This window comes from Myodes glareolus, chromosome 14 (genome assembly GCF_982192425.1).
Source record: "Myodes glareolus chromosome 14, mMyoGla1.1, whole genome shotgun sequence".
Classification (NCBI taxonomy): domain Eukaryota; kingdom Metazoa; phylum Chordata; class Mammalia; order Rodentia; family Cricetidae; genus Myodes; species Myodes glareolus.
This window is the reverse complement of record NC_142039.1, coordinates 46,874,770-46,901,239: the sequence shown is the minus strand read 5'-3', so window position 1 is coordinate 46,901,239 and position 26,470 is coordinate 46,874,770. Positions and strand designations below refer to the sequence as shown.

The 26,470-nt window shown below is 41.0% G+C and overlaps 1 protein-coding gene across 2 annotated transcripts in view; it reads left to right on the top strand.

Moving 5' to 3' along the window:
- Positions 1-17,782: 17,782 nt before the first annotated feature.
- Positions 17,783-26,470, top strand: part of Cdkal1 (CDKAL1 threonylcarbamoyladenosine tRNA methylthiotransferase) — a 525,008-nt gene continuing 516,320 nt past the window's right edge. Inside the window, exons 1-3 of one of the 2 annotated variants that reach the window (XM_048428030.3) lie at positions 17,783-17,926; positions 18,539-18,582; positions 25,193-25,365. In XM_048428030.3, coding sequence (XP_048283987.3) covers positions 25,196-25,365 — 170 coding nt within the window. In that variant the 5' untranslated portion in view covers positions 17,783-17,926; positions 18,539-18,582; positions 25,193-25,195. The remainder of the gene's footprint in view (positions 17,927-18,538; positions 18,583-25,192; positions 25,366-26,470) is intronic. The other variant, XM_085699329.2, reaches the window with a different exon arrangement.

Here is a 26,470-nt window from a genome sequence, read left to right as displayed (position 1 = left end):
GAATCTAAGGGTGTGAATGCCTCCGCTCCTCACTTATCACATGGCCCAGCTTTGATCTGACACTTTACAAATTGTTTCCTTTGATGAAAACTTGAAGCTACTGATGCCCGAGAGTTTCGTGTGGGTGGGGAATTACGCTGCTTAATACAGAGCCATAAAGGACCGATGAACAAAACTGAAATGATGACATGAAATGAACTCACGCACACCTGGCAAAAACCGAGTAACAAGATTCTCCCCACTGTGGTCAGGCCTTCCCCTCGGGCGGCAGAGGCAGGGGACACCTACACTACAGGGAGAAGACCACGCTGAACCGTCCAGGCCAGACTGGTTACATGCCACACTCCTGCCGTAGAAAACCGACAGAAAATGGCCTGGAGAGATGGCTCAGATGATAAGAGCCTTTGTAGTTCTGGAGGAAGACCTCAGTCTAGTTCCCAGCACCTGTGCCCTGTGACTCAGTTTACCCCTGTAACTCCAGTTCCACAGCCCTGACACCCTCTTTTGTCATCTTCTGGCACCAGGCTCACATGTGGTACACATATGTGCACTCAGACAAAACCCCGTAGACACAAATTAAAAATAAACATGGTTAGTCAGGTGGTGGTGGCTCATGCGTTTAATCCCAGTACTCAGAAGGCAGAGAGAGACAGGTAGATCTCTGTGAGTTTGAGGCCAGCCTGGTCTTCAGAGCAAGTTCCAGGACAGGCTCCAAAACTACACAGAGAAACCCTGTCTCGAAAAAGAGCAAGACAAAACAAAACAAACAACAACAACAGCAAAAAGCATCGTTAAACAAACAAACCAGGTGTGATGGTGTGCCTCTTTAGTCCCAGAACTCAGGAGGCAGAACCAGGTGGCTCTCCAGCTTCAAGGTGAGCTTGGTTATATAGCAAGTTCTAGGCCAGTCAGAGATACACAGTGAGACTCTAAAAAAGCAAAAAGCAAAAAATAAATAAATAAACAAATAAACAAACAAAAAAACAGGGGTCAGGGAAGGAGAGAAATACACGAGAGACAGACAGACAGAGGGAGAGAGAGAGAGAGAGAGAGCAATACAACAAACGTGCAAATCTTGTAAACATGAATACACTGTGTTCACAATAGGACAGTATAGCCCTTGCTTCATTACAGGACTTTGAGGCCACGCTAAGGAGACAGGGCTTTCTGTAACTGTTGAAAAGGCAGTGAATGCTTTTCACTGGGGTGGGGGACACTGACACTGACTGTCATATTTGTTGTTGAGCACTGGTCAACAGCTACGGCATGAAAAGTAGTTCTGAAGAAAATGAGGTTCTGGGCAGGCATTTGCAAATTTATCATTTAATAGTGCATGTGGATATCAATGGCAACCTGAGCTACAGCAGGGAGAGGAAGCCGGTGAAAGAATCTGAACATATGTAGTCCATGTATTCATTCCAACTCATTGTGAAGACCAAAGAGTAAAATCAGTCTAGAGTGCTGTCCGGATTGCTGGCGTTTTGACTATCTGAATTGTTACTTTATGAATTGAATTTGAAAAGTAAAAGCAGATTTGGCTGATGTTAAAATACAAAAAGGAAGACCTGAGTGCTGGTTTGGTGGGTAAAGGCATTTGCACTAAGCCTGGCAACCTGAATTCAACGCCCAGTACTCACAAGCAGGAGAGAAGTGACTCAGACCAGCTGTCCTTTAACCTCTACATGCATGCCTTAGCATGTGTGCCCCCCATACACAATAAATAAATACTGGGGTTAGAGAGATGGCTCTACATGCATGCCTTAGCATGTGTGCTCCCACACATACAATAAATAAATGCTGGGGTTAGAGAGATGGCTCCACATGTGCTTCCATGGGCACAGACTGCACTCAGATACACAAACACACTCACGGACACACATAATTAAATAATAAAAGTAAGGCCTGGCATGGTGGCACACACCTTTAATCTAGATGCTAAGGAGGCAGAAACAGGCCAGTTTGAGGCCAGCCTGGTTAACACAGCAAGTTCCAGACAGCCAGGGTTTTCTAGAGAGACCCTGTCTCAAGTAAAGAAAGACAGTCTAAAGTTTTTAAATACTGGAATTCATTTCATTCAGTGCTATGAAATTTTTTCAGAAGCAACTTGCCCAAGTTCTCAGACAACCCAAAATGAAGTATTATAATTATCACAGCAAATCACCCAGTAGGGTTTCTTGCCAGGTTTGTTGTGGTCTGTTGCTACATAACAAGACCCCTAACATGTATTGTTTTAAGACAACAGTGAGTTTTTAGACACCCATGAAATTTCTGCAGGTCAGGAAATTGGTATCAGCTTTTCTAGGTGGTGCTGGCTTGAGTAGCCTGTAGGATGGCTGTCAAAATGTCTGCAAAAATGATGTTTATCAAATGTAGGCCTGGGGTTGAAACACTGACTTAAAGCTGATACTCCCATGTATGGCAAACCTGCAGCACAAGGCCTTGGTTTTTCCACATGTGGACCCCTTCCTAGTGTTCCTTTAGTGTCCTCACGAACGTGGCTGATGACTTCTTCAGAGAAATTGATTCAAAAGAGAATATCTCGAAAGCCATAATGTCCCTTATAATGTAGCCCCCTGTGGAGATTTGAATGAGAATCACCCCATAGGCTCATATATTTGAATGTTCAGTCCCTAGCTGGTGGGATATTTAGGAGGAATTTGAATGTGTGACCCTGATGGAGGAAGTTTGTCTTTGGGAGATTGGCTTTGAGGTTTCAGAAGCCTGCTTCACGCCCAGCCTCCCTCTTTTCTTTGCCCACAACTTACAGATCAAATGTGAGCGCTCAGCTACTGCTCCAGCACTATGCCTTCCTGCCTGCTGCCATGGTGCTCATGGACTAACCCCCTGTAAGCAAGCCCCCAATTGAATGTTTCCTTTTATAAGTTTCCTCGGTTATGTTGTCTCTTTAGAACAATAGAACAGTAACTGAGACAACACCTAAATCGTATACTGCCCTTTCTTCCCTAGCCCATAAGTGATTAAAGTCAGGCACATTCAGCATGGAATACAAAGCTAAGGTACCCATCATCTTGGGTACCAACTGCCCATATGTTCTAGTTTCATTCTGTTGTGATAAGACACTCTGACCACCAAGTGATGGTAGCACACACCTTTAATCCCAGTACTCAGGAGGCCGAGGCAGGAGGATCTCTGTGACTTCGAGGCCATCCGGGTCTACAAAGGGAGCTCCAGGACAACCAGAACTGTTACACAGAGAAAACCTGTCTTGAAAAAGAAAGGATTTATTTAACTTACACTTGAGTAATTGATTTATTTACCTTACACAGAGTCCAGCACTGACGGAAGCTGGGGCAGGAAAAGCACCGCTTACTCACTTGCTCACTCATGCGCATGCTCAACTAATCTGATACCAGCCCAGCCCAGCTATCCAGATCAGTCCACAGAAGGCTGGGACCTTCTAAATCCATCAGGAATCAAGATGGCTAGTCTCTCAGTGGCACGCACGTGAAGTAACCTTACACAGTTGAGTATTTCATCTTTGGTTTGTTTGAGACAGGGTTCCACTATGTAGTCTTGGCTGACCTGAAACTTGCGGTGTGGACCAGTAAAAGCCTTGAATTCACAAACACCTGCTGCTGCCTCCCAAAGGCTGGAACTAACAGTGTTTACCACCAAGCCTGACATCTGAGACCTTTTTTCCTGTCAGGTTGACAGTTCACACAACATAGGACTCATATCTCTCAATCTGACCACGTGGTTCTGAGTCACGGAAACTTTTGACATGCGCGCTAGCTCTCAGCTCATCTGACTTTACTCATAGATAGAGTTTTTGGAGACAAGTATGTCCTGCACACCCTTAAGGCTATCCTTTATTAATATTGTATCTGTCAGGCTCCCTCCAGTCAGTGTTACAGTAAGCATCAGGAAATTTGACAATATGATCCCTGACAAGTTCCCTGAGGGTAATAAGTATCTCTTGCTGGGGAAGAGCACGGAAGACCCCGTCTCCTGATCTTTACTGACTTTTGCATTTTAGCTCACGCCAATCTCCTTGTTCATACGGTCCTTTCTTACTAGTCCATTCTTTCCCCATCTCAGAACCTGTGAATTTCTGATCTCTGGAATGCTTTTTCCCCTAGTGTCTCATGTTCTCCATCCACAACCTCATGTTCTCCATACCCACCCCACCCCACCCCCTACCCTCCCTAACCCTTTTCCTGCCTGCTTCTTATCCTAGGCACCTGCTTAAACATCAACACCCCAGAGAGAATGTCGCTGCTTTCTTGGGGCTCAAACAGAGAAATGGCCACTCATAATTGAGGGCCCTGAGCTATGTTTCTCAAAGATGCATGTTGCCCCCCCTCCAAAAAAAAAAACCAGTAGAATATCATGGAGGAAGAAAGGCCCTGTTGCTTCTGTTGTGAGCAATACTGATAAAGAAAGATATTGCTAGTCGGTTGGTATTTTGGTGTCAGTTGTAACTTTGTCCTCAACTCCTTCAAGACTGAGCTTGCATAAAAATACTAGTGAATAAATGAAAGGGATTTTTCTGAAAATGTCAAGGGAAAAATGAGAAAACACAACAAAAAAATTCCCTTGGTTTGTCATTTTTCAAAGCCTCTTTCTTTCTGCTCTGACATAGGAATATTTTATTCAGTGTTATGCCGGTAAATGTTGACTAATTCCTCGTGGGCAGGGTGAAATCTGATTTGCAGAGCTGCAGATTTTATGGTCTCTAACTGTAGGGCTGGGAAATCATGCCAGCCTTCAGCCTAGAGAGCCATGGGAACCACTCAGGATCACCCTGCAGCTCCTTCCAAGCCCACTCCCATGGGGCTTCTTCCTCACAGACTTGCCCACTCTTCTAGTTAGACTGATCAAATTTTGCATGTGCAAACTCTGTTCAATTCCCTGAAAAATAAAGAGAATTCAGCCTTGCGAGAACATATTTTCATAGGAGAACTTGACTCTTGGTATTCCAGTCTCAAGGAACACACCAAACACGTCTCCCAATCTCCTCTGTTAGACCATGAAAGGAATTTAAGAAAGTGATGTTTCTTCTCTCTCCTTACACTATGCTGTCTGTCTTAGCTACTTTTCTTTTGCTCAGACAAAACACCATGACCAAGGAAACTGATGCAGCAAGAGTTTATGTGGGCATCTGGTTCTAGAGGGTTAGAGTCCTCATGTGGGGAAGCATGGCAGCAAGCCACAGTCATGGCGGCTGGTGCGGGATGCTGAGAGATCACATCTTGAATAGAAAACATAGAGCAAAGACAGTGAACTGGAAATGGTACAAGGTTTCTAATCTCAAAGCCTGCCACCTGTGACGTGTTTTTTTGCACCAAGGCTGCACCTCCTAAACTACCCCCCAACAACATTTCCCACGGGGGGGCCAAATATTCAAATACCAGAGCCTATGGGTACATTTCCATTTGTCCCACAACATTTATCAGATGGTGTCATTGGGATATTTAATGTCCCACCTTTTCAAGTAGGAAAATGAAGTTCACAGAGTTCAAGGGTGTTGGCCAAAGTCATGAAATTAGAAAGTGGCTTTCCTAGGACTCGAAGCCTCGTCTATTGCCAGCCTCGTCTATTATCCTTTCCTTTGCATCACAGGAGACCAAATGATGATCACTGACACAGAAGAAGCCTTCCCAGGATGCTGCTGAAGGGGTGCAGTGTTAACACTGGGGCAGACTTAGGAGAGTAAATTGTGCATAAGGAACTGCAGAAACACATGAAACATGAACCAGGCGAAGCAACGGAAACAGCACACAGGTTGGGTTAGGCAAAGACTCATTCCAGGACCACTCTGGCAGTAATCATTGACTTCTATAAAGCTTGAGTGTGCATCTCTATCCTGTGGTACCCTTAGAAAAAATTCAGTTCTGTGATATAAAGTAATTGCATTGATGGCCAGCTGTCCTTTGACTTTCTGTTATGACAGTATTATTCGTTCTGGGAAGCCAAGTCCCCACAACTTTATTGCAGCAGAACAGCATAGACAATATTTCATATGCATTATAAAAACAGGCTGTGTAATTCACTTAATTAACTCAATATAATTTGATTCTATATTTGATGAAACCAATGCTTTTTATACAATACTTTATCCACTCAGCTTCTTCTTATTGACATTGGAGAATTAAAAGTCTCAGCATAATTTTTGATTCTTAAATTGCCCCCATTTCTAATACACATTCACCAAAGCTTGGCATTTGGTTCACATTTCTCTTTTTCTAACTTTTGCCATTTTCCTAAGCAAATTATACATCACAATTTTTTTGTAAAATGTTTATTTGTGTGTCTGGGGGGGGATCTCCAGGAAAGCCAGAAGAAGATGTAAGATCCACTGGAGCTGGAGACTCTGAGCTGCCCCTCATGGGGGCTGGGGATCAAACCCAGGTCCCTCAAAAGAACAGCGAGTGAGTCATTTCCCCGCCCTCTGCATTCCATTTCTTAGTCCCGAAGGGCCTTGATCTATGTAATTATCCCCTCCCTTAGCAGCCCCCTGTGCCAGCCACACCCTGCATCTTATTCTAGCTCAGAAGGTGTCTACTCTTGGCAGCTCATTCTCTGAACCATCTTCTATCCTTCCTCTCAATACCTGACTCCCACCATGTCACCAACTCATTTGTCCAGCCTCCTCCTTAACACTGCCCCTTCTTTCAGTTGGGCGTCTCCCATTTGCTGTTCTCTTGTTTCTCAATCCAGCTTGACCGTTCTTTGCAGAAATCTCAAGGACAGAGGACACTGTAGAAGGCAGGCAGAGTTTATTGTGAAATAAAGAAAAGAAAGTGCCCTAAGCCGGGTGGGGTAGCACATGCCTTTAAACCTCATCACTTGGGAGTCAGAGGTGGGAAGATCTCTGAAATCGGGATCAGTCGGGTTTAAAGATCAAGTTCCAGGACAGCCAGGGCTACACAGAGAAACCCTCCTCAGAAACCTGATGATGATGATGACAATGACAACGATAACAACAACAACAACAACAACAACAACAATGAAAGTGTCCAGAGGTCAAAAACACAGAGTGAGAGTGGCCAGTGGCCAGAGGGGTTGTTGTACCAACTTAGGTTTTTAGTAGGGTTTATATTATTTCTTAACATTGCTGGACCAGATAGCTTCCTGGCGGGTATTTTTCTGTCCAGGTGATTGACGGGTCCTTTCAGATTAACTCTCAAGGAAGAGGAACGATGGCCTGTTTCTGTTCTTTTCTAGAAAGCTTCCAGTTAGATAGCAATCTTCCGATCCTTTAGGAAGTGTAGGATATCTTGTCAGGGATATCCACCCAGGCCAGCGTTTCCTTTCAGATCTCATACTTTGGGGTCTTGCTGTTACGGGTGAAGGTACGTAGTTATAAGGGGCAACCTCTACGACCTTCACCACCCTGGTATCTCACCATCAACTTAGTGGTCTCTTCGGTCTGTTTCATCCGCCGTTTTTTCAGCTATCTTTGTCCTCAGCACATCCGTCAACCTTCTCTGCTGGTAATGCCACAGGCGGCAGAGTCAGTTGTCAGTAAATACCGCCGACAGGGAAACCCACTGGATGAAGCTAGCTTTAAGAAAGGAAATGAGTAAGGGTTCAAAGGTGTACCTTTGTAGAACTAAGAAACACAATGCAAACCCGGGGGCTATGGAGAGGATTCACTGGGTAAAGGGGCCTGCTGCCAGACGACCTGTGTTCAGTTCCTGGGAGACACATGGTGGAAGGGGAAAACCAATGTCTGAAAGTGTCCTCCAGTTTCCACACACTTGCAGGGTGTGCTTTCCACCCATAAAATAAATAAGAATGTAACCTTGCCCTTGCAGAATGAGAACCATCATTTTATCTTCAATATTTCTTCTTCTTTTTTCATACTTCTCTTCCCTTTTATTTTCTTTCTAGAACATTCCTTTCTAGCAGTTACATAGAACTCCTCTAATAAAGCAATGTACTACATAGCCGGTTGGGCAATGTTATAGTCTTTTCTTCCCCTCCCTTTTCTTTCTTTCCTTCCTTTCTTCCTCCCCCCTCCCTCCCTTTCTTCCTGTTTATTTTTTTCTTGACACTGGGTTTCATATAGTCCATGCTAGTTTTGAACACATTATGTAGCCAGGATTGTGCCGAATTCCTGGTCCTCCTCTCTTTACTTCTCAAGTGCTTAGATTATAGTTTTACAGACTTATACTATTATTCTAGCAGTAAAAGCTTTCATGGTTTTTTCCCTCAGTACTGGGGATTAAACCTAAGTCCTCACACATGCTAGGTAATTGCCTAACCACTTATTATCCCCAGGTCTCTCAATTTATCTCTGTCTCTGTCTCTGTCTCTGTCTCTGTGTGTGTGTGTGTGTGTGTGTGCGTGTGTGCGTGTGTGTGTGTGTGTGTGTGTGTGTGTGTTTGGGACAGGGTCTCACTTTATAGCTCTGGCTATCTTACAACTCACTATGTAGACCAGGCTGGCCTTGAACTCACAGAGATGTGTCTGCTTCTACCTCCCAAGTGAAGTCTTTCAATTTTTAATTCATGGGGAATGAGGTTTGGTTGACCCAGCTTGATGACAGGTCTACTCTAGACTGTTCAATAGAACTGGGGAACATTGTCATAGTTTACTCAATAGGGCCTAGAGAATCTTAGCTGTTACCATGTTCTCATCTATGGGCCTATTGCCAGGGAGGCTACGGTATGCTGAAGGTGCCAGCCATGGTCATAAGTCACCACAAGATCCACCAGAGTGGCACGGGGGGGGGCTTTGATTGAACTTGATTAGTCACGTCCTCACTGAGGCTGAGGTAGCTCAGGCTGGTTTGACTCAAACAAAATTAGTGCAGGTATTGTGAGTGAGCTATGCCAGAAGCATAGACAAACATACTTGCGTCTTTTCACAATATCAGAATTTATTGAGTAATATTAAATTTACAAGGTTTGGTGTCTTAGTTAGGATATATTGCTGTGAGGAGACACCATGAACATGGCAACTCTTATAAAGGAAAACATTTAATTGGGAGGCTTACAGTTCAGAGGTTTAGTCCATTATCTTCACTGTGGGATATGTCAGCATGCAGGCAGACATGGTGCTGGGGAAGGAGCTGAGAATACTTCATTTTAGTTCTCAGACATCAGAAGAGAGCTAAGATGCACTTCTTTCAACAAGGCCATACCTCCTACAAGGCCACACCTCTCAACAGTACCACCCTGTATAAACCTATCCGGGCCATTTTATTTCAAACCACCACACTCAGGCATTCCAATCACACATCGTGGAAGGGGAGAACTGATTCCTGGAAGTGGTCCCTGTGGCATGTGTGTGCACACAAAACCAATACACTGAAAGTTAACAAATTTTTTTTGAAAATAGTCTCTGCAACAATTCACTGAGTTCCTTTTACTAACCATTTTTCTCTACCTCCTTACTAACATTTGAGAATTTATAGTGGGAAATATGAGAACCCAACTTTAAAACAAAAGACCTTTTGTTTGCCCTTTCTTTTGCCCTCCCTGCTTTTCCTTTGATCTCTGCTCCTAACTCTCCTGCTGAAGGGACAGCCTGGGAGAGGGCTTTGCAGATGTTTCGAAAAAGTAAATAAGCTGAAATGGAATACTTCTGCGGCCCTTTCTGTCTGCAGGTTCAGGGAGTGCATTCTCATGAAACCAGCTGCTACCAGCTTGTTCTGTTCTCTGAGAAAGACCTCCTCACCAGTTAGACCCTCTCTGCCTTTTTTTTTTTTTTATTATTTCGCTTACATTCTAAGACTCGCTTGGTGGAATTATAAGTCTGAATTTTGCCTACAGAGTCAATGTTTGTAAAGTTTGTGTGTTGGGAGGGGCATTAAACCAGTGACAAATGTAACACTAGTTGATGTGTAAATGTGGGGTGTGCAAATGTGTTTGTGTGTATTATGTGTCTGTGTCTCTCCTTCGTGTGTGTGTGTGTGTGTGTGTGTGTATGTGTGTGTGTGTGTATTTGTTCTCCCATCAAACAAAAGCCATGAATGCCTTATGGTTACAAAAGTAAATGGGCTTAAATTTTTTTTTTAATTTTCTCTTTCCACACCTTCTTGGCCATGACCAACTAACCACATTTTGGAGCTTGCCAAAGAAATACATTTCCAGTAAAATATTTTAGCTGACCATTGATAGTCATGCTAACACCTTACTAGAAAGCTTTGGTGTTTTTCTGTTTGATGTAATTTTAAAGTTTTTTGGTTGTTACTTTAAAAACGTTTTTAAGCTTAAATTTTAAAATACCACACATCAAATGTTTGTTTCTGTTTTTTGAGATTGGGCCCCTTGTACTCAGGCTGACCTCAAACTTCTACATAGCTGAGAATGACCTTGAACTTCTATACCTCTGGAGTGCTTGGATTTAGACTTTTATATCATGGTCTTCCTGACCTTTTTACAGTGTATGAAATCTGGGGCCTCCGTATGCTGGGCAAGCACTCTACCAATTATCAACTTAGCTACATTTTCAGCCTATTTTTAAATTTTAAAATAGGTTTTAGCTTTTTGCTTGTTTTATCTATCTATTCATTCATCTATCTGTCATTTATCTATTTATCATCTATCTATCTATCTATCTGTCTGTCTGTCTGTCTGTCCGTCCGTCCGTCGGTCGGTCGATCGATCGATCGATCGATCGATCGATCGATCTATCTATCTATCTATCTATCTATCTATCTATCTATTTGTTTATTTGGTTTTTGGAGACAGGGTTTCTCTGTGTAGTTTTGGAACATGTCCTGAAGCTTGCTCTATAAACCAGGTCAGCCTCGAACACATAGAGATTCACCTGCCTTTCCCTCTGAATGCTAGAATTAAAGGCGTGCACCACCACCACCACCCAACTCTTTTGTTTATTTTTGAGAAAGAATCTCACTAGGTAGCTTGGCTGGCCTGGAATTCACTATGCAAACTCACAGATATCCACCTGTCTCTGCCTCACAAGTGCTGGGATTAAAGGCATGTGTCACCACTCCTGATACTTGTATTTATTTTTAAAATAACTTTTGTGTATTCTTTAAATACTCATATCTCAAGAAATATCACTCCAACAGACCCCCTCTCCCTGCTACACTATCACCTTCCCATTTCTAGGGGACTTAGCATTTAAGGATGCTCTTGTTTTTCTTGTCTTCAACTCAGTTCGTTTTGGGGAACACACCTCTCCCACTACCAAGGTCCCAGCTCTGTGTTGCTCGATGACATCCTGTCTTCAGTTAGCATCCCTTGTCACCCTTTAATTTACTCTGTTCAGATCTTACTCTCATCACTGCACCAAAAGCTGCCTTCCAAGTTGTTCAGCCTGATGGTTCATTCTCAGCCTTTGTCTTACTCCAACTTCAGCATCATTTAACACAGCCTGCCATTCCAGTCTCTGCTCTATCGCTTGCCTTCCAGGACACCAATCTCATTTTTTTCTTTTCCATTGGCTTTTATTTCTCAGTTTACTTTTCTAATTCTTCCTCTTTCCCCCCATTTCCATATTGGCATGCTTCAGGCTCACCCCATGGGCGCTCCCATTCAGTCTTGGCTTTGTAGATTACGTGTGTGCCAATCACCCCCACCTTCTCAAAACTTCAGAAACATAAATTCAGGTGCTAGGTCAAGGATGCGCATGGATGTCTAACAGACACTTCAAGTTTGCCAGGCTGAGACTGTAGCTTCTGGAGCAGTAATACCCAGAAGCAATAACATACTGCTGCTCATATCATTATTTATATTGAAAGATTTATTTATTTACTTAATCTTAGTTATGTGTTATGTGTATGAGCATCTATGAATTTATATGTATATGTGGATGCAGGAGTTCAAAAGGGCCAGGAAAGGGGACATTAGATCCCCTGGAACTGGAGTTCCAGGCAGTTCTAACAATTTCTATATGGATGCTGGGGACTGAACCTGGGTCCTCTGCAAGAGTAGTAAATGTTTGCAACTGCTGAGCCATCTCCTAGCACCTTGCCTGTTCTTTCTTTCTTTCTTTCTTTCTTTCTTTCTTTCTTTCTTCCTTCCTTCCTTCCTTCCTTCCTTCCTTTTTTCCTTCCTTCCTTCCTTCCTTCCTTCCTTCCTTCCTTCCTTTCTTTCTCTTTCTTTTGTGTCATGTGACCCAGGATGGCTTCATACTTGCTATGTAGCTGTTTGTTCCATCTGAGTTCTGGGACTGTAGATGTATTCCACAATGTCTGGCTTCCTATCTTAGTTTCTAAATATCATTTTAAACTGACAGGAACTAGAGTTCTATGGAGAATAGACAGATTGCAAAGACTGGCCAGAGAAAGTACAACAGAGCTTGGGACATACTGCAGTAACAGAAAAAAAAAGCATGTATGTGTAGTTGAAAGGGAGACATGTTCAAAGAACACTGAAGGCAACCCACGGCCATGGCCAAATTTTGGATAATTTGAACAACAAAGTAATAGTAACAATGGGTTAGAAGCTATAATGTGAGTTGAACACTGTGCATCCATAACAATATAAATAATTGAATGGATAAATGAGACGGGAAAGCCCATTCGATAATATAAGTAGAAGGAATGAGAGAAATGGAAAGTCCCCATTTGGCAAACACCACAGTGATAATTGTTCCCTGCAGGGTCATTTAGAGATGCTGCAATTAGAGGCAGCAACATGCTCTGAAACAAGATGCTTCTGTAATCTCAGTGTGCCTTCCTTCCCTGAAAACAGGGAAGAAGAGTCCTTGCACAGTGGTCAGACCAAGTGTTCGAAGTACATCCCTGTTAATGAGATACATCATATGCTTCTGTTGAGATAGGCCAAGGGGCACAGACATTTCTCTCGTGGTATTCTTGCCCCAAGTCCATCACTAAACTATAGCTGTGCCATGTGCACAAATCTTTAATTCTAGTACATGTGGATCTCTCTGAGTTACGGGCCAGCCAAGGCTACACAGTGAGACCCTGTCTCAAAACAAAACAAAATATACAGAAAACAAACAAACAAGCAAACAAACCCCATGAAGGTAGCTGTGAAAACACCAGTGGACTCAAGTTGAAGGACATTTTACAAAACAACTGTACGCGTCTTCTTTCAAAGTATCAAGGTTAGGGAAGATTGGAAAACAAAGACTTTCCCAGGGTCGCTGCCGTTCGAATGGCATCGTGTCCATGGTCGTTTCCTGGCTCTGATCACTGTTCTTTAGTCTAATGAAGCATTATTATCTGGGGTGAAGATTTATATATGTACCAATTACAATATTTTGGCAACTTTTAAGACGTTTGAAATTAGCTGGGTTTGAGGGTGAACGCCTTTAATCTTAGAACTTGATAGGCAGAGGCAGGCAAATCTCTGTGACTTTGAGGCCGGCCTGGTCTACATGGCACATTCCAGAACACCCAGGACTATAAAGAGAGACCCTGTCTCAAAAAGCAAAAGGAGTTTGAAATTGTTTCCAGATAAAAAGCTTAAAAAATTAAAATATAAAAATATTAAAAAATTAAATATAAAACCCTTGGGAGGGAAAAGCGGTGAGGTGTATGAGAGGAGTTGTTGGATGGGAGGGAGCCTGGGGTGGATTTTATCAAAACATAGAGTATGCTTGTGTGAATGAAATTCTCAAACAGTAACTAAAAATTACTTTAGAGCTGGGAAATGGCGCATGCCTTTAATCTCATCACTCAGGAGGCAGAGGCAGGCAGATCTCTCTGAGTTCGAAGCTAGCCTGGCCTACAAGAGCAAGTTCCAGGACAGGCTCCAAAGCTACAGAGAAACCATGACTTGAAAAACAAAACAAAAAAAGTAACTTATTCCATTTAAAGAGAACAAGGATTTTCTATTACTCTCCATTAAAATGCCATTAATATTTGGTAGGAAGGCTAACATATTTATGAGATTTCTTAATGAAAAGTTATGAAACAACTTATCAATTGTATGAGGGGTGGAAGGTAGATACAACTCTGTATTCTTTATCTTTCTTTTCTTCTCCCATATTTTTCTCTATCTGTAGCCTTTTCTTCCCCTTATTTTTCTGTTCATGGAAATGCCATTCTTCTTCCTGGCAGGCTTTGAACTCACTGTGTAGACCAGGCTGGCCTTGAACTCACAAGTTTCACCAGCCTCTGCTTCTGAAGTGCTAGGATTAAAGGTGTGCCATGGACTCAGTAAAATCCTTTTTCTTTTAGCGTCTTTAAAAGGCTCTTTAAACCTCTTTAAAAATCTCAAGCCCTGGGCTAGCAAGATGGTCCAGTTGGTAATGGTGTTTGCAGCATATGCCTGGAAATTCTAATTCCATCCCCAGGACACATGTAAAGATGGAAACAGAGAATTGACTCCACAAAGTTTTCTAACATGCAAGTCTTTCTCTGTCTAATTGTCTGTCTGTCTCTCTCACATACACATGTGCACACAGTAAAAAAAAAAATCTAAAGCTCTGATTTTTATGCTCCTTAATCTGATGTCATCCTAATTTGGCTACCTTTGTCTGCATTATGAATATAATACAGGACAGGGACATGTTTTTAATTCTAGGAAGGCAGAGGTAGGCAGAGACATAGTTCTGTGATTGTGAGGCCAGCCAGGTTTACAGGCCAGTCAGCGTTATACAATGAAACACTGTTAAAAAATGAAAGGAAGAAAGAAAGGAGGGAAGGAAAGAAGAAAGAGAGAGAGAGTTTAGTAATTTTATATCATTTGTGTGTGTGTGTGTGTGTGTGTGTGTGTGTGTGCGTGTGTGTGTGTGTGTGTGCACTTTCCTCCCATGCCTGTGTAGAGGTCAGGAGTCACTAGATGTATTTTCCTCTCTTGTTTTGTACTATTTATTTAGGAAGGGTCTCACCATGTATCTTTGGCTGGACTGAAACTCACTATGTAGACCAGGCTGGCATGGAACTCAGATCCCTCTGCCTCTACCTCCCAAATGCTGGAGGTCACTATGCCTGGCTATATTTATTATGTTTTATCTGTATCTGCTATCCTCTTAAAAAGGAAGGAACTTTGCTATATTTCATCTTCTGAGCACGTAGACTAGTCCTTAGTGTATTGAATCCTTGCAGTGAAGATTATGTAACTCAGTTCTTGTAAGAACAGATCTACCATTATTATTAGTGCTTACAGCATGCAGAGCCAATCTGAGGTCTTTGGCATGCAAGACAAGGGCTCTAACACTGAGCTATATTCCCCACAAAAACAAATATGTTAGCATTAGGCCAGGCATTAGAAGGGCAGAGAAAACATCATGTCTCCCACTAATATTTATAAACCATAAGAATGTTATACAATGTCTGTGAGTTAATATTTTTAATCATTGGGAAACTATATTACAATAGAAATTTTAGCATGTTTTGATATATGCCTTTTATAGTAGCATTTGGAAGGATCAGGCATTTGAGTTCATTCTTAGCTACACAGTAGGCTTGGAGCCAGCAGTCTGGGGTAAATGAGAACCTGACTCAATAAAAATTAAAACCAAAACCAAAGCCAAAACATCATCATCATCATCAACAACAACCACAACAATGGAAAGAACTATTTTGGTTGCAAGAGATATAAATAAGTTTGGGTTGTTTTAAGAGAAAATTTAGAGACTTACTTGTTCACAAAATTGAACAACTTGAAAATAAATACAGTGCTGGGTATGTGGGATAACAGGGGTCTTAACATTGTCTTTAGAATTTACTGATCTTTTCTCTCTTCGTAGGTCACTTATGTTTTCCTTTGAAACAGCCTTGTCATGGGCAGGGTTTTTTCACTTCATTCATTCATTCACTCATTCATTCATTCATTCATTCATTCATCCATTCATTCACTCTGTGGTAGCCCTGGAAGATTCAGCCTCAGATTCTTGCAGATGACAAAGCCTAGAATTCTGGGCCCGGTGTGGGTTACCTGCTCTACAGCAAGAGACTGTGGTATTCTCATTGTTCTGACAAGCATTACAGGCCACTTGTATAGCCTCTTAACCACTTGTACTGAGAGTGGGAGAATGGAAAGAGAAAATTAATTATGGAATTAAAACAACCGTATTTATGTGACACGATAGACCGGAATAGCTGGCGTCAGAAGTACAGCAGTCTGACCCCTAGTGGTTACTTTGTAGGATGACCCTTCAGCATCCCTCCAAGGACAATTAGGTGGTTTCACATCATATTGTCTATCATCATTTAAGAACTTCGGTGTCTCTCTCTTACCTTCTGCACTGAAGCACTCATCCACTTGAAGCAGTCTTTCTTTTGACGTTGATATAGTATTCCTTGTGTTTTCTCTTTGTTCCTACAATCAATTTTTCCCGTTGGGTCCACCCAACTCTTGAAAAAAAAAAAACTTCCTTCAAAATTTCCTATTGATCTATGGTTTTCAGCCAGGGTGGTTTTTCTCTTCTGTCAACAATTTCTCATATCTGATCTCAGCCTGCATCCAACATTGGTTCTTGTGTGCTAACCCATCCTCTTGTTGCTTAAGAAACTGGAGGTAGATTTTGAGCATAGGAGGTTGAAAGTCAATATAAATCATAGCATATTTTCCCGATGCCTGGTGGCTTCCCGAACATCACAAACTAAGAGCACCCACACTTCCCTGTTCACCTAACAGATAGATTAACCTGTCTGAAGTCCGCCACTGGTGCGTTTATCTAATTTCTACGTAAAAAAATTCATATGCGTTTCTGGTTTTCTAAGAGCAAATTAAACACACAAATTGTTTATTTCATGAAAAGATCATCGATTGGTTTAAATTAATTAGTCCAATAGATGATGCTATATTTGCTTCTAAATTTGTATAATTTCTGGATTTATGCTTTCTTTGTGCATTGTGGGTAATAAGAACTCACTAACTTGGTTTTATTCCTCACATTCTTTCTCTTCCCTTCAATCGTCTCTGTGGACTAATATGAGAAACTAGGGACTGTAGCTTCGGCTCAGCAGTGCAGCACTTGCTTCGTCCCAATGCATGGACTGTCAAAACCCCAAGCCAACCAAGCCAAAGCCACTCACCTGCCAGCATCTTTCTGAAGACATAAAGATTCTATTTCATATTTTTCATACCATTCTTTTCTTTTTGCTGTACTTGAAATTATGTGTTACTGGTAAAGAAACTATTATGTTTTATTCCTAAGTGTTTTTTTTATGAAATTATTAGATGAAACCAGATTGTCTAGGCTTAATTGTCTCTGTAGAAGCAGAACTCTAAGCCTAGTGCAGTGGGTCACAACTGTAATTTCATGAGTAGGAGGCAGATGCACCGGAGAATCAAGTAAAGCGACATCTTTTTTTTTTTTAAGAAATCAAGGGAAAAAAAAAGCAAAAAAGAACCCCTAAATTTCCTGAAAAGCAGACATCAGTGTTAAATGATTTCTATTCTTATTCAATAGACTAAACATTCCTTGTCTATTCTTTTCTAAAGAATTGGAGGGAATTAGCTGGGCATGGTTGCGTATGCCTTTAATGCCCACATTTGGGAGGCAGAGGCAGGCTGATTTATGTGAGTTCGAGGCCAACCGGGTCCATATTGGGAGTGCCAGGGCAGTCAGGAATACATAGAGGCTGTCTCAAAGGAAATAGAGATCGAGATTGATAGATAGACAGACAGACAGATAAAGGAGTCAAAGTGGTAAAATGTAATGAAAAGATTTCCTCCGGGAGTACTTACTCTGGGAAGTATTTACATTCTTAAGTTTCCTTTTCTGAGCTAGGAATAGTAATAAGAAATGGCGAGATGTTCGTGTTAATCTCTTAGCTGTCCGGAACAGATTATAAGGACTCAGCAGAAGTTATTTGGTAAGATATAATGAGAACATAATGACGTAGGAGTGTATTTTTGTCTTTATTTACAGGAAAATTTAACAACAAATATAAAGTCAAAATCCTACGCAAACTTGAAACAATGGCGCATTTTGACTTCTCCCGGCTACCGTCGCGGAGCATGCGCAAATAAGCCTGGCGGGACACAAGTGTCATGGTGCGCTCCATCTGAAGTCTGTGCAGTTTCCTGACAGTGGCGTGTGGTTTTTCTCTCACTTTGAACAGGTGAGTTTCCGGATATGTGGGTACGAGGGGCAACTGTACCGATGCCGAACGACTGTGGGCCGCGCTGCCCTTTGGGCTGAGTTTCGTTCCCGCAGATTTTCCTCCTAGGGCCGATCGCTCGCTTGTTTTCGCAGTTTGAGAAAGATCTGGCAGCAGCGATGGGGACTCGGAGGCTGGAGCGCTGCCCCGAGAGAGGCCCGTGTGGCCTCGGATGATGCTGGCATAGCCAGGGACTTACAGTCCGGCCTAGCCTCGTTTCTTCCCACACTTTTCTCGGGAATGGACTTGTGCTCGGTGATCAGGCTGTGCAAAAGAGGGTTTTACACTGAAGTTGGGCATAGGCGCAGGTGACTCGAGTCCCCGCCTCTTTCCCATCCCTGTGCTTAGAAGACTTTTCTGTATCTTCACGAGAACACTTGTGTCTTACTTGGTGAATTTCACTGAGCAGTGGTGTTACAGTGCGGGCTAAGCAGTTTTCACTCTGGCCAGATGTGGCCATTTTTTTTTCTTTCTTTCTTTCTTTTTTTTTTAAAGGTAAATGTAAAGAGGCCTTATAGTGGTTTTGGGAGTTAACAGGATACTTGCATTTTCTAATTAATTTTAATTTTCCAGATTCATCTTTCAGGAGGACTTGAGACCAATTTCTGATAATCAAGGTATTGGTTTATTTTAAATCATTTGAGTGATTGAAGATGTCCCATTTCTTAATAATTTCTTAGACTTTTTTTGCATTTCTTCTTTAATCTTTTGTTTTCATTAAGTAGCATGGACATGTGCTCTTTGCTGTCTGTGGTACATCTAATTTTTTTTTGGTTTGACTGTTGCTTGATCTTTGTTATATCCTAATTCTCTGATATTAAATTCGACTTTTTAAAAAATAATTTATTTTTTATTTTATATGTATTGGTGTTTTGCCTATATGTATACCTGTGTGAGGGTGTCAGATCCTGGAGTTAGAGACAGTTGTGAGCTGCCACATGGGTGCTGGGAATTGAACTCAGGTCTTCTGGAAGAGAACAGTCAGTGCTCTTAACTACTGAACCATCTCTCCAGCCCAAATCTGGCATTCTTGAGGCTTGTTTCTATATCTCTTCTAACTGGATTATTTTATTTATTTTAATTTGTGTGTGTGTGTGTGTGTGTGAGAGAGAGAGAGAGAGAGAGAGAGAGAGAGAGAGAGAGAGAGAGAGAGACATTGTCTTAATGTGTATTCCTGTCTAGCCTGGAGCTTTCTGTGTAGACTGAGCCCCCAAGTGCTAGTATTAAAGATGTGCAGCACCATGTCAGGCCTGGTTATTAATATTTTTTCTGTGCGATGTGCTTCACTGCTGTTAACCTGGTTACCTGTCTTTGTGATTCTGGCTGTCCCAATGAGCTGTATCTTTGTAGATTTTAATGGCCTTTCCCTTATGACTCACTTTACTTACAGATCTCACATGCTTACCAGGTACTTATATATCTCCTTTGAAAATATGTCTGTTCAGATCCCTTTCCCATATTTTAATTTGGGTTGTTTGTAGTTTTGAGTTCTTTATTTACTTTAATACTAGGCCCTTATCCTATTATATGACTTGCTGCTTTCTCCTACCGCATGGGCTGTCTTTTCACGACCTCCATGTTGTCCTTGAAGCATGAAAATTGATCTCCCCCCCCCCCCCAGAACAGGTTTCATATAACCCAGGTTAGCTTCAATTTTGATTTGTTTTTGAGGACAGCCTTGAACTCCTTATCCTCCTGCCTCTTCTTCCCAAGTGCTGGGACTACAGGAATGTGCCACTGTGCCTGGCTCACACATTTTAATTGTGATGAAATCTAATCTGTTGCTTTCTTTTATTGCTGTGCTTTTGGTGTCATAACTAAGAAACCGGTGTCTAATGTTGGCAAGATTTATACTTGAGTGAGTTATAAGAGTTTCGTAGTATTAGGTCTCCTAAATTTAAGTCTGTATCCCTGTTTGAGTTGATTTTTGAGTATGATGTGAGATGGGGCTCCAGCTCCATTTCTTTGTTTGCCTATCTAGTTGTTCTAATATCATTTGTTGGAAAGACTGATCTTTCTCCCATTGAATTGTTCTTATACTTATGTGAAAAATCGTTTCATTAAAAAAAAGCCCCCAAAATAATTTGATTCAGTAATGTCTGTTTGACATTCCTTCTTGTCAGTCTTTAGAACAATGGCTAACAAACAGAATTATCTGGAGGTTTGTTGAGCCTGGCTTCACTCAGAATAACTGATTCAGCGTGTCTGTGGTGAAGGCATAGACTTCATTTTCTTCCGGTTCCACCCGATGCTACTGCTGCTGTTGGAAATTTCACTGTGGAAAGTGCTAATGCGGCACATTGGGTTGTGTTCTTGGCTGATCATAGGAGAGAATTGCTGGGAGTTTGTTCTATTGATGCTCAGATTCCGTTCCTAGGTTCAGCTGGCCTAGGGTTTCGTTGTTGGTCATTTTCTCTCTTCCTTCTTCTTTGATTTGTTCCTCTCTCCATTGAACCCATTTTGTTGGTAGTAATTTCCAGAAACTCCTTGGCGATTCAGAATGAGCCCTCAAGATCCAAGACTGTTGCTACTGAAAATTCATGGTTCTGGGTATTTGGTATTATGAGAAGTTCCTGACCAATTCACTACTCTACCATAGTCTGTCCTTTCTGTCTTTATCCCTCTATGAACTTGACTTCCTATGCCTTTGAGAAGAGTTTTTAAGAGATCTTTGGCTTATGTAACTATTACCTTTTCCCTCTAAAATTCATTTCTGTGGTACTTAAATATTTTTGAGAATTTAAGTCTTTTTTTAATCTACAAGTTTGTCTGAAGTAAAAACTTTAGCTTGTTCATAGAGATAAATGAGACTGTGAAACTGATTATGATATATAGTCAGACTTGAGAATGTCTGTATTATATTACATTGGTTTGACTCTTTAAAGTCAAATTGTAGTGATTGAGTTGCTGGACGAAAGATGTGTCATATAGCTTGAGATGTATTGGCAGTGGTTCCGCAGAAAACTGTACGAGCGGTGCCATGCTTTTAGGGAGCCGCAAGGATTTGGCTAGTCTAACTTCTCATCAAGATCATGGTAGGTAACTTATTGTTTGAATACTTACTGTTTGTGTAGTTGAGCATTTGATCCTGTTTTTATTGGCATTTTCTTAAATGAATCTTCAGTTTTCTGGGATGTTTACTTCTCAGTATTATACTAGACTCTAACATGGTTTATGCTTTTCCATTATTGAGAGAAGGCCTGGACTCTGATTCTAACTTTACCCATGTACATACAAGTCCTTTAGCTTCAGTGGACACCAGCTTTGTGTGTTTGACAGTACTGCCTAACTCTGTAACCATGTTTAGTATCGACTCCTTTATCCGTATTTTTAAATTTTTGTTTTGTTATTTAAATTATATCAGTGGACCTGATGTAAACATTGTATAATTTTTTTTTGAACTTTGACTTTTAATATGACATTTAATCATTCACCATCCTTCAGTAGTTCTTAGGAATGTTCAGAGGTGCTCGCTGGTTTTAACCTTCCTCACTGTTACAGTGTAGGATAACAGTGGTAGAAGAAACTCAAGAGATTAAGTTTTCATCACAGATTTCATTATATATAATATATAAGAATTTTCTCTTGTATTATGAAAAGACTAGGTAAGTTTAACATTATCAAGCATTATTATCTAATTATTTAGTCATTAAGTATGGCATGCCCGTTGTGTGCCAGCGTGGTTGGAGGTGTTGGCAGTGGAAGTAAGGTATGTGTTGGGCCTTTGAATGTTAAGATGTAGTATGAGAGATGTGCAGTTACCCATGCTATCAGGTATCATGGGAAGAAAATTGCAGCACTCATGGCTTGGATCATGAGTATTATATGTGCGAGAGTGCCCACAATCATAGCTTCAGTATATTTTGAGAGAGGCCAACAGAATTTATTGGTGGATTGGTTTTAGGGAGAATGCAAGAAAAAGCCAGGGAAAATCTTAGAGTTTTGGATCTGAGCATATTGGCTTGCCCCTAAAGGAAAGAGGGAGGGCTGTGAGGTGATGCAGTGAGATAGGGAGAGGACCGGAAGTTCTGTCTTTGGCTTGTAAAGTTTGCTTTGTCCTCAGGCACTCAGGCAGCTGCACATCTGGGTGTGAGTTCTGAAGAAGGCCTGGCTCAGGGTTGGCATTTCAAGGCCTGAGAGTGATGAAATCACCATGGGGTGATGTAAAGAGGTGAATTCCTGCAATGGAGCCATGGGCTCTTCCAGGGCTGAGGAGCAGCACACCAAAGACAGACACTTGACGTTTGGTTCATGTGGTAGGAGACCTAGGAGAGTGGCATCCTGATGCCCATGAGAATTTAAGAAGTGACAGAATGCTTGCTTCCAAGTAGTGAATTTTCAATAGAGCAGAAGCTCTTGACAGTGCAGCAGGGAGGGAACATTGCCGGGAACTTCATGCTTGAGCTGGGCAGTAGTAGGCTTACTCTTAGGCAATGGGCAGTTTCCACAGTGACCTATTGGAAGGCAGAGCAGAGTACATGACAGTAAATCATTTCCCAGTACAAGAGGGAAGTAATCTATGTGGAATGTAGGAGGGTTGAGGTCTGTCTTGGACCACTCTCCCTTTTTTTTGTTTCAGTTGTACTTCCCTTCTTTAAAGTTTCTCTATCTCTCTGTCTCTCTTTGAGACAGGGTTTCGCTGTAACTTTGGAGCCTGTCTGCAAACTTACTTGGTAGACTAGGCTGGCCTCCAATTCACAGAGATCCTCCTGTCTGTGCCTCCCAAGTGCTGGGATTAAAGGTGTGTGCCACCACCACCTGACTTAGTTTCATTCTTAGTGAACAATGTCTTGGGTGTCTTGATTGGGACTGAAGTGTATCTGTAAGTATCTGTATTGGTAAGATGATTACTTTTATAGTATTAATTCTACCAGTCTGTGCTCACTTACTTATACACACACACAGACACACACACATGCCATAGACACACAGACACACAGACACACACACACACACACACACACACACACGCACATCCTACCAAGAACATTGGGAAGTCTTTCTATTTGATTATATCTTCCTGAATTTCTTTCTTAAGAGGTTTAAAGTTTTCATTGTAGAGGTCTTTCAATTTCTTGGTTAGATATTTTATTTGTTTTTAGAGGCTATTGTGAATGGGATTATTTTCATGATCTTTTTCTGAGTAAATATGTTATTGGTATATAGAAAGACTACTAATTTTTATAAGTTGATTTTGTATCCTGCCACTTTGCTGAAAGTGTGTCCTTTCTAAAAATTTTTCTGGTGTAATTTTTGGGATCTTGTATATGTAATATCATATGATCATAAATAGGGGTGTGTTGACTGATTCTTTTTCTGTTTGTATCCCTTTAATTTCCTTCTCTTGTCTTTTCACTCTAGCTAGTGCTTCAAGCTCTGTATTGAAAAGAAAAGAGAATAGTGGACAGCCCTCTCTTGATTTTTGGCTTTAATGAGGTTGCTTTCAGTTCTTTTCCATTTAGAATAATGGTGCCTGTGCTTGCCATGGCCTTTATTATGTTGAGCTGTTTCTTCTAGCCCTATTCTCTTTATGACTTTAAGAAAAAATTAAAAAGATTTATTTTTTTATTTTTTGTGTATGAATGTTTTGTCTGAATGTATGTTTGTGTATTATATACATGCCTGGTGCTCTTGGAGTTCAGAAGAAGGCATCAGATTCTCTGGAATTGGAGTTATAGATGATTGTGAGTCACTATGTGTGTTCTGTGAACAGAACCCAGGTTCTCTGCAAGAGCAACCTTTCTTTCTTTCTTTCTTTCTTTCTTTCTTTCTTTCTTTCTTTCTTTCTCTTTCTTTCTTTCTTTTTTTTTAAATCTGCTAGACCATTTTCCTATCTCCTTCTCTGGGACTTTTATCATGAAGGCATGTTTGATTTTTTTCGAAGACTTTCTTTGCATCTGTTGAGATGATCATGTTTTGTCTTTAAGTTTATTTAAATTACTTACTATATTTCTCTCAGTCTTTGGGATAAAACCTACTTGATTTTCTTGATATATACCAGTATTTGCTTTGAAAGAATTTTATTCATGATTTTAGCATCTGTGTTTGTCAGGCATATTCTTTTTCCTGTGTGTCTTTATTTGGTTTTGATATTAGAGTAATACTTTATAGGCGTTTACCAATACTAGTTTTGACTGGCATAGCTGTCTAGTGAGTCGTATACACACACACACACACACACACGTATATACATACAAATATATATATATATAAATTAATATAAAAATAATTTTATGTGTATAAGTGTTTTGCCTGTCTGTATGTTCACCAGAAGTGTGCTGGTGCAGAAGGAGGTCAGAAAACGGTGTCAGATTCCCTGAACTGGAGTTATGGTTGTTGTGAGCCTCCATGTGGGTTCTGGGAACTGAACCTGGGATCTTTTCCAAAGCAACAAATTCTCTTATCAGCTGCACCATCTCTCTAGCCCCACCAATCAATTTTACAGGCAGGCAGATGAATTTATTTAGAAGGTGATGTGGGACAATTTCTATATTCTGTCAATTTTATTTTAAATAAATGCTGATTGGCTGGTAGTCAGGCAGGAAGTATAGGTGGGAAAACCAGACATGAAGTAGAGGTGGGGCAATGAGAACAGGAGTATTCTTGGAAAAGGAAGCCCATTCCTCTGCAGTCCTGTCCAGACACCAAAGAAGCAAGATGTGACCTGCCCTGCTGAAAAAGATACTGAACCATGTGGCTAACATATACTAGAATAATGGGCTAATGTAAGTTATAAGAGTTAATATGAAGCCTGAGCTAGTGGCCAATCAGTTTTATAACTTATGTAGACTCTCTGTGTGATTTTCTTTGGGGCTTACCGGTTGTGGGAACTGGGCAGGACAGAAACCCCAACAAGCAGGCCTTCATGTTACAAGAAGGCCCCACTTGAGGTTTCCTCATAGCACTGAAGGCCTTGGTGATCATTGACCTCAGCAGCAGTGGCTAAGGGGAGTTGTTTTGCTTTCAGTTTTCTTTCTCTTGAAAAGACCCTGTCCTACTTTTTCTTCCATGGTATTAGTTCTTAACAACTACAGTTCAATCATGGGATAGTCCACTATCAGTAGGATTTGCATGGTTGTTTCTTTGGGTTTATCCTCCTACGTTTTCTGTGAACTTAGGCTTTAAAGGGTTGATTTAGATTCAAGGTTGGTGAGAATTGGGTATCAGCACAATGTTAGGCAGATATTCTTAAACCTGAACTATTTGTAACTTTTTTATGTGGTGCAGAAGATGCCTTCTGCATCCTGTGATGTTCTCCTGGATGACATAGAAGACATCATGTCACAGGAAGATCCCAAGCCACAAGACAGACATTTCTCAAGAAAACATGTGTTTCCTAAAGTACGAAGACGGAATACCCAAAAATATTTGGAAGAGGAGCCCAGGCCACCAAGTGATAGGTAAGCATTCTCAGAATTGCCTCTATGTCCATCCAGGGAAGAGATTGGCACAGCTGGCCTACCCCATACATGGAGTAGCTCCAGTTTTAGGATATTTGTATTTATAGTAGAAAACATAGGTTTAAAAAGTTGAGTGGTTTCAAACCTGGTAAGAAATACACTAAAAAGGAAGAAATACCCAGGGAATGGAGAGTGGATCTAGGAGGAATTAGGAGAATGAACATGACCTAAATATATCTTAGGAATTTTCCAAGAATTAGCTAAAATCAAAACAAAAGTCTAGATTGTATGCTCTTTGAAGGAACAGGCTAGGACACTAGGAGTCATTTTGATTTGACTATAGTTGGTTTAGGTCTTCTGTAATTGCAGATTTAAACTTTTATTGAGATTTGTGATTCTTATGCTACAGTGGTGTTTTGGACATGTGATTTTTTTTAGCATATTAGTGAATACTCAGGAATCAGACACTGGGCACAAAAAAATCATTGTCCTTTTTACACTATTGTGGGAAGCAGTCACATAGTTGTACGGTTAGAATTAGCTCATAATTGTTTTTCTGGTAAAGTGTGGAAGGTTTAATGATTACTTTGTTTAGATTATTGAGCTTTTCAAGCCTGTGCATTTAGAATGTGCTTGTGTTTTAGTTAAGTTAGTTACATTTATCTCAATCATGTCTATTGTCATTTCTGTTTACTTATAAATTATTAGGGCAATCTAAGGGAGAATCTTTTTTTCCTTCCTACATTGTTTAGAAACCTGTGAATGCAGTACCTTGAATCATGGAGTTTTCAATTTTGATTATTTTTAATCTGTAAATTTTAATGGATAAAGATTTCAACTAGTGTTTAAGCGACTGAATCAGCAGGTCATCAGACTTTTATTTTTTGCTTACATATTTTTTGTATTGTATATGTGTGTATATGTTCATGAGAGTGTGCAGGTGCCTGTGTGTGTGCGTGTGTGTGCGCATGTTTGTGTGTATTGTATGCATTCATGTGTATTTGTGTGTGTATGTACATACTTATGCTACAGGTCACATCAGGTGTCTTTCTTGATTGCTTCTACCTTATTTCTTGAGACAGGGACTCTCACGGGAGTTGGAGCT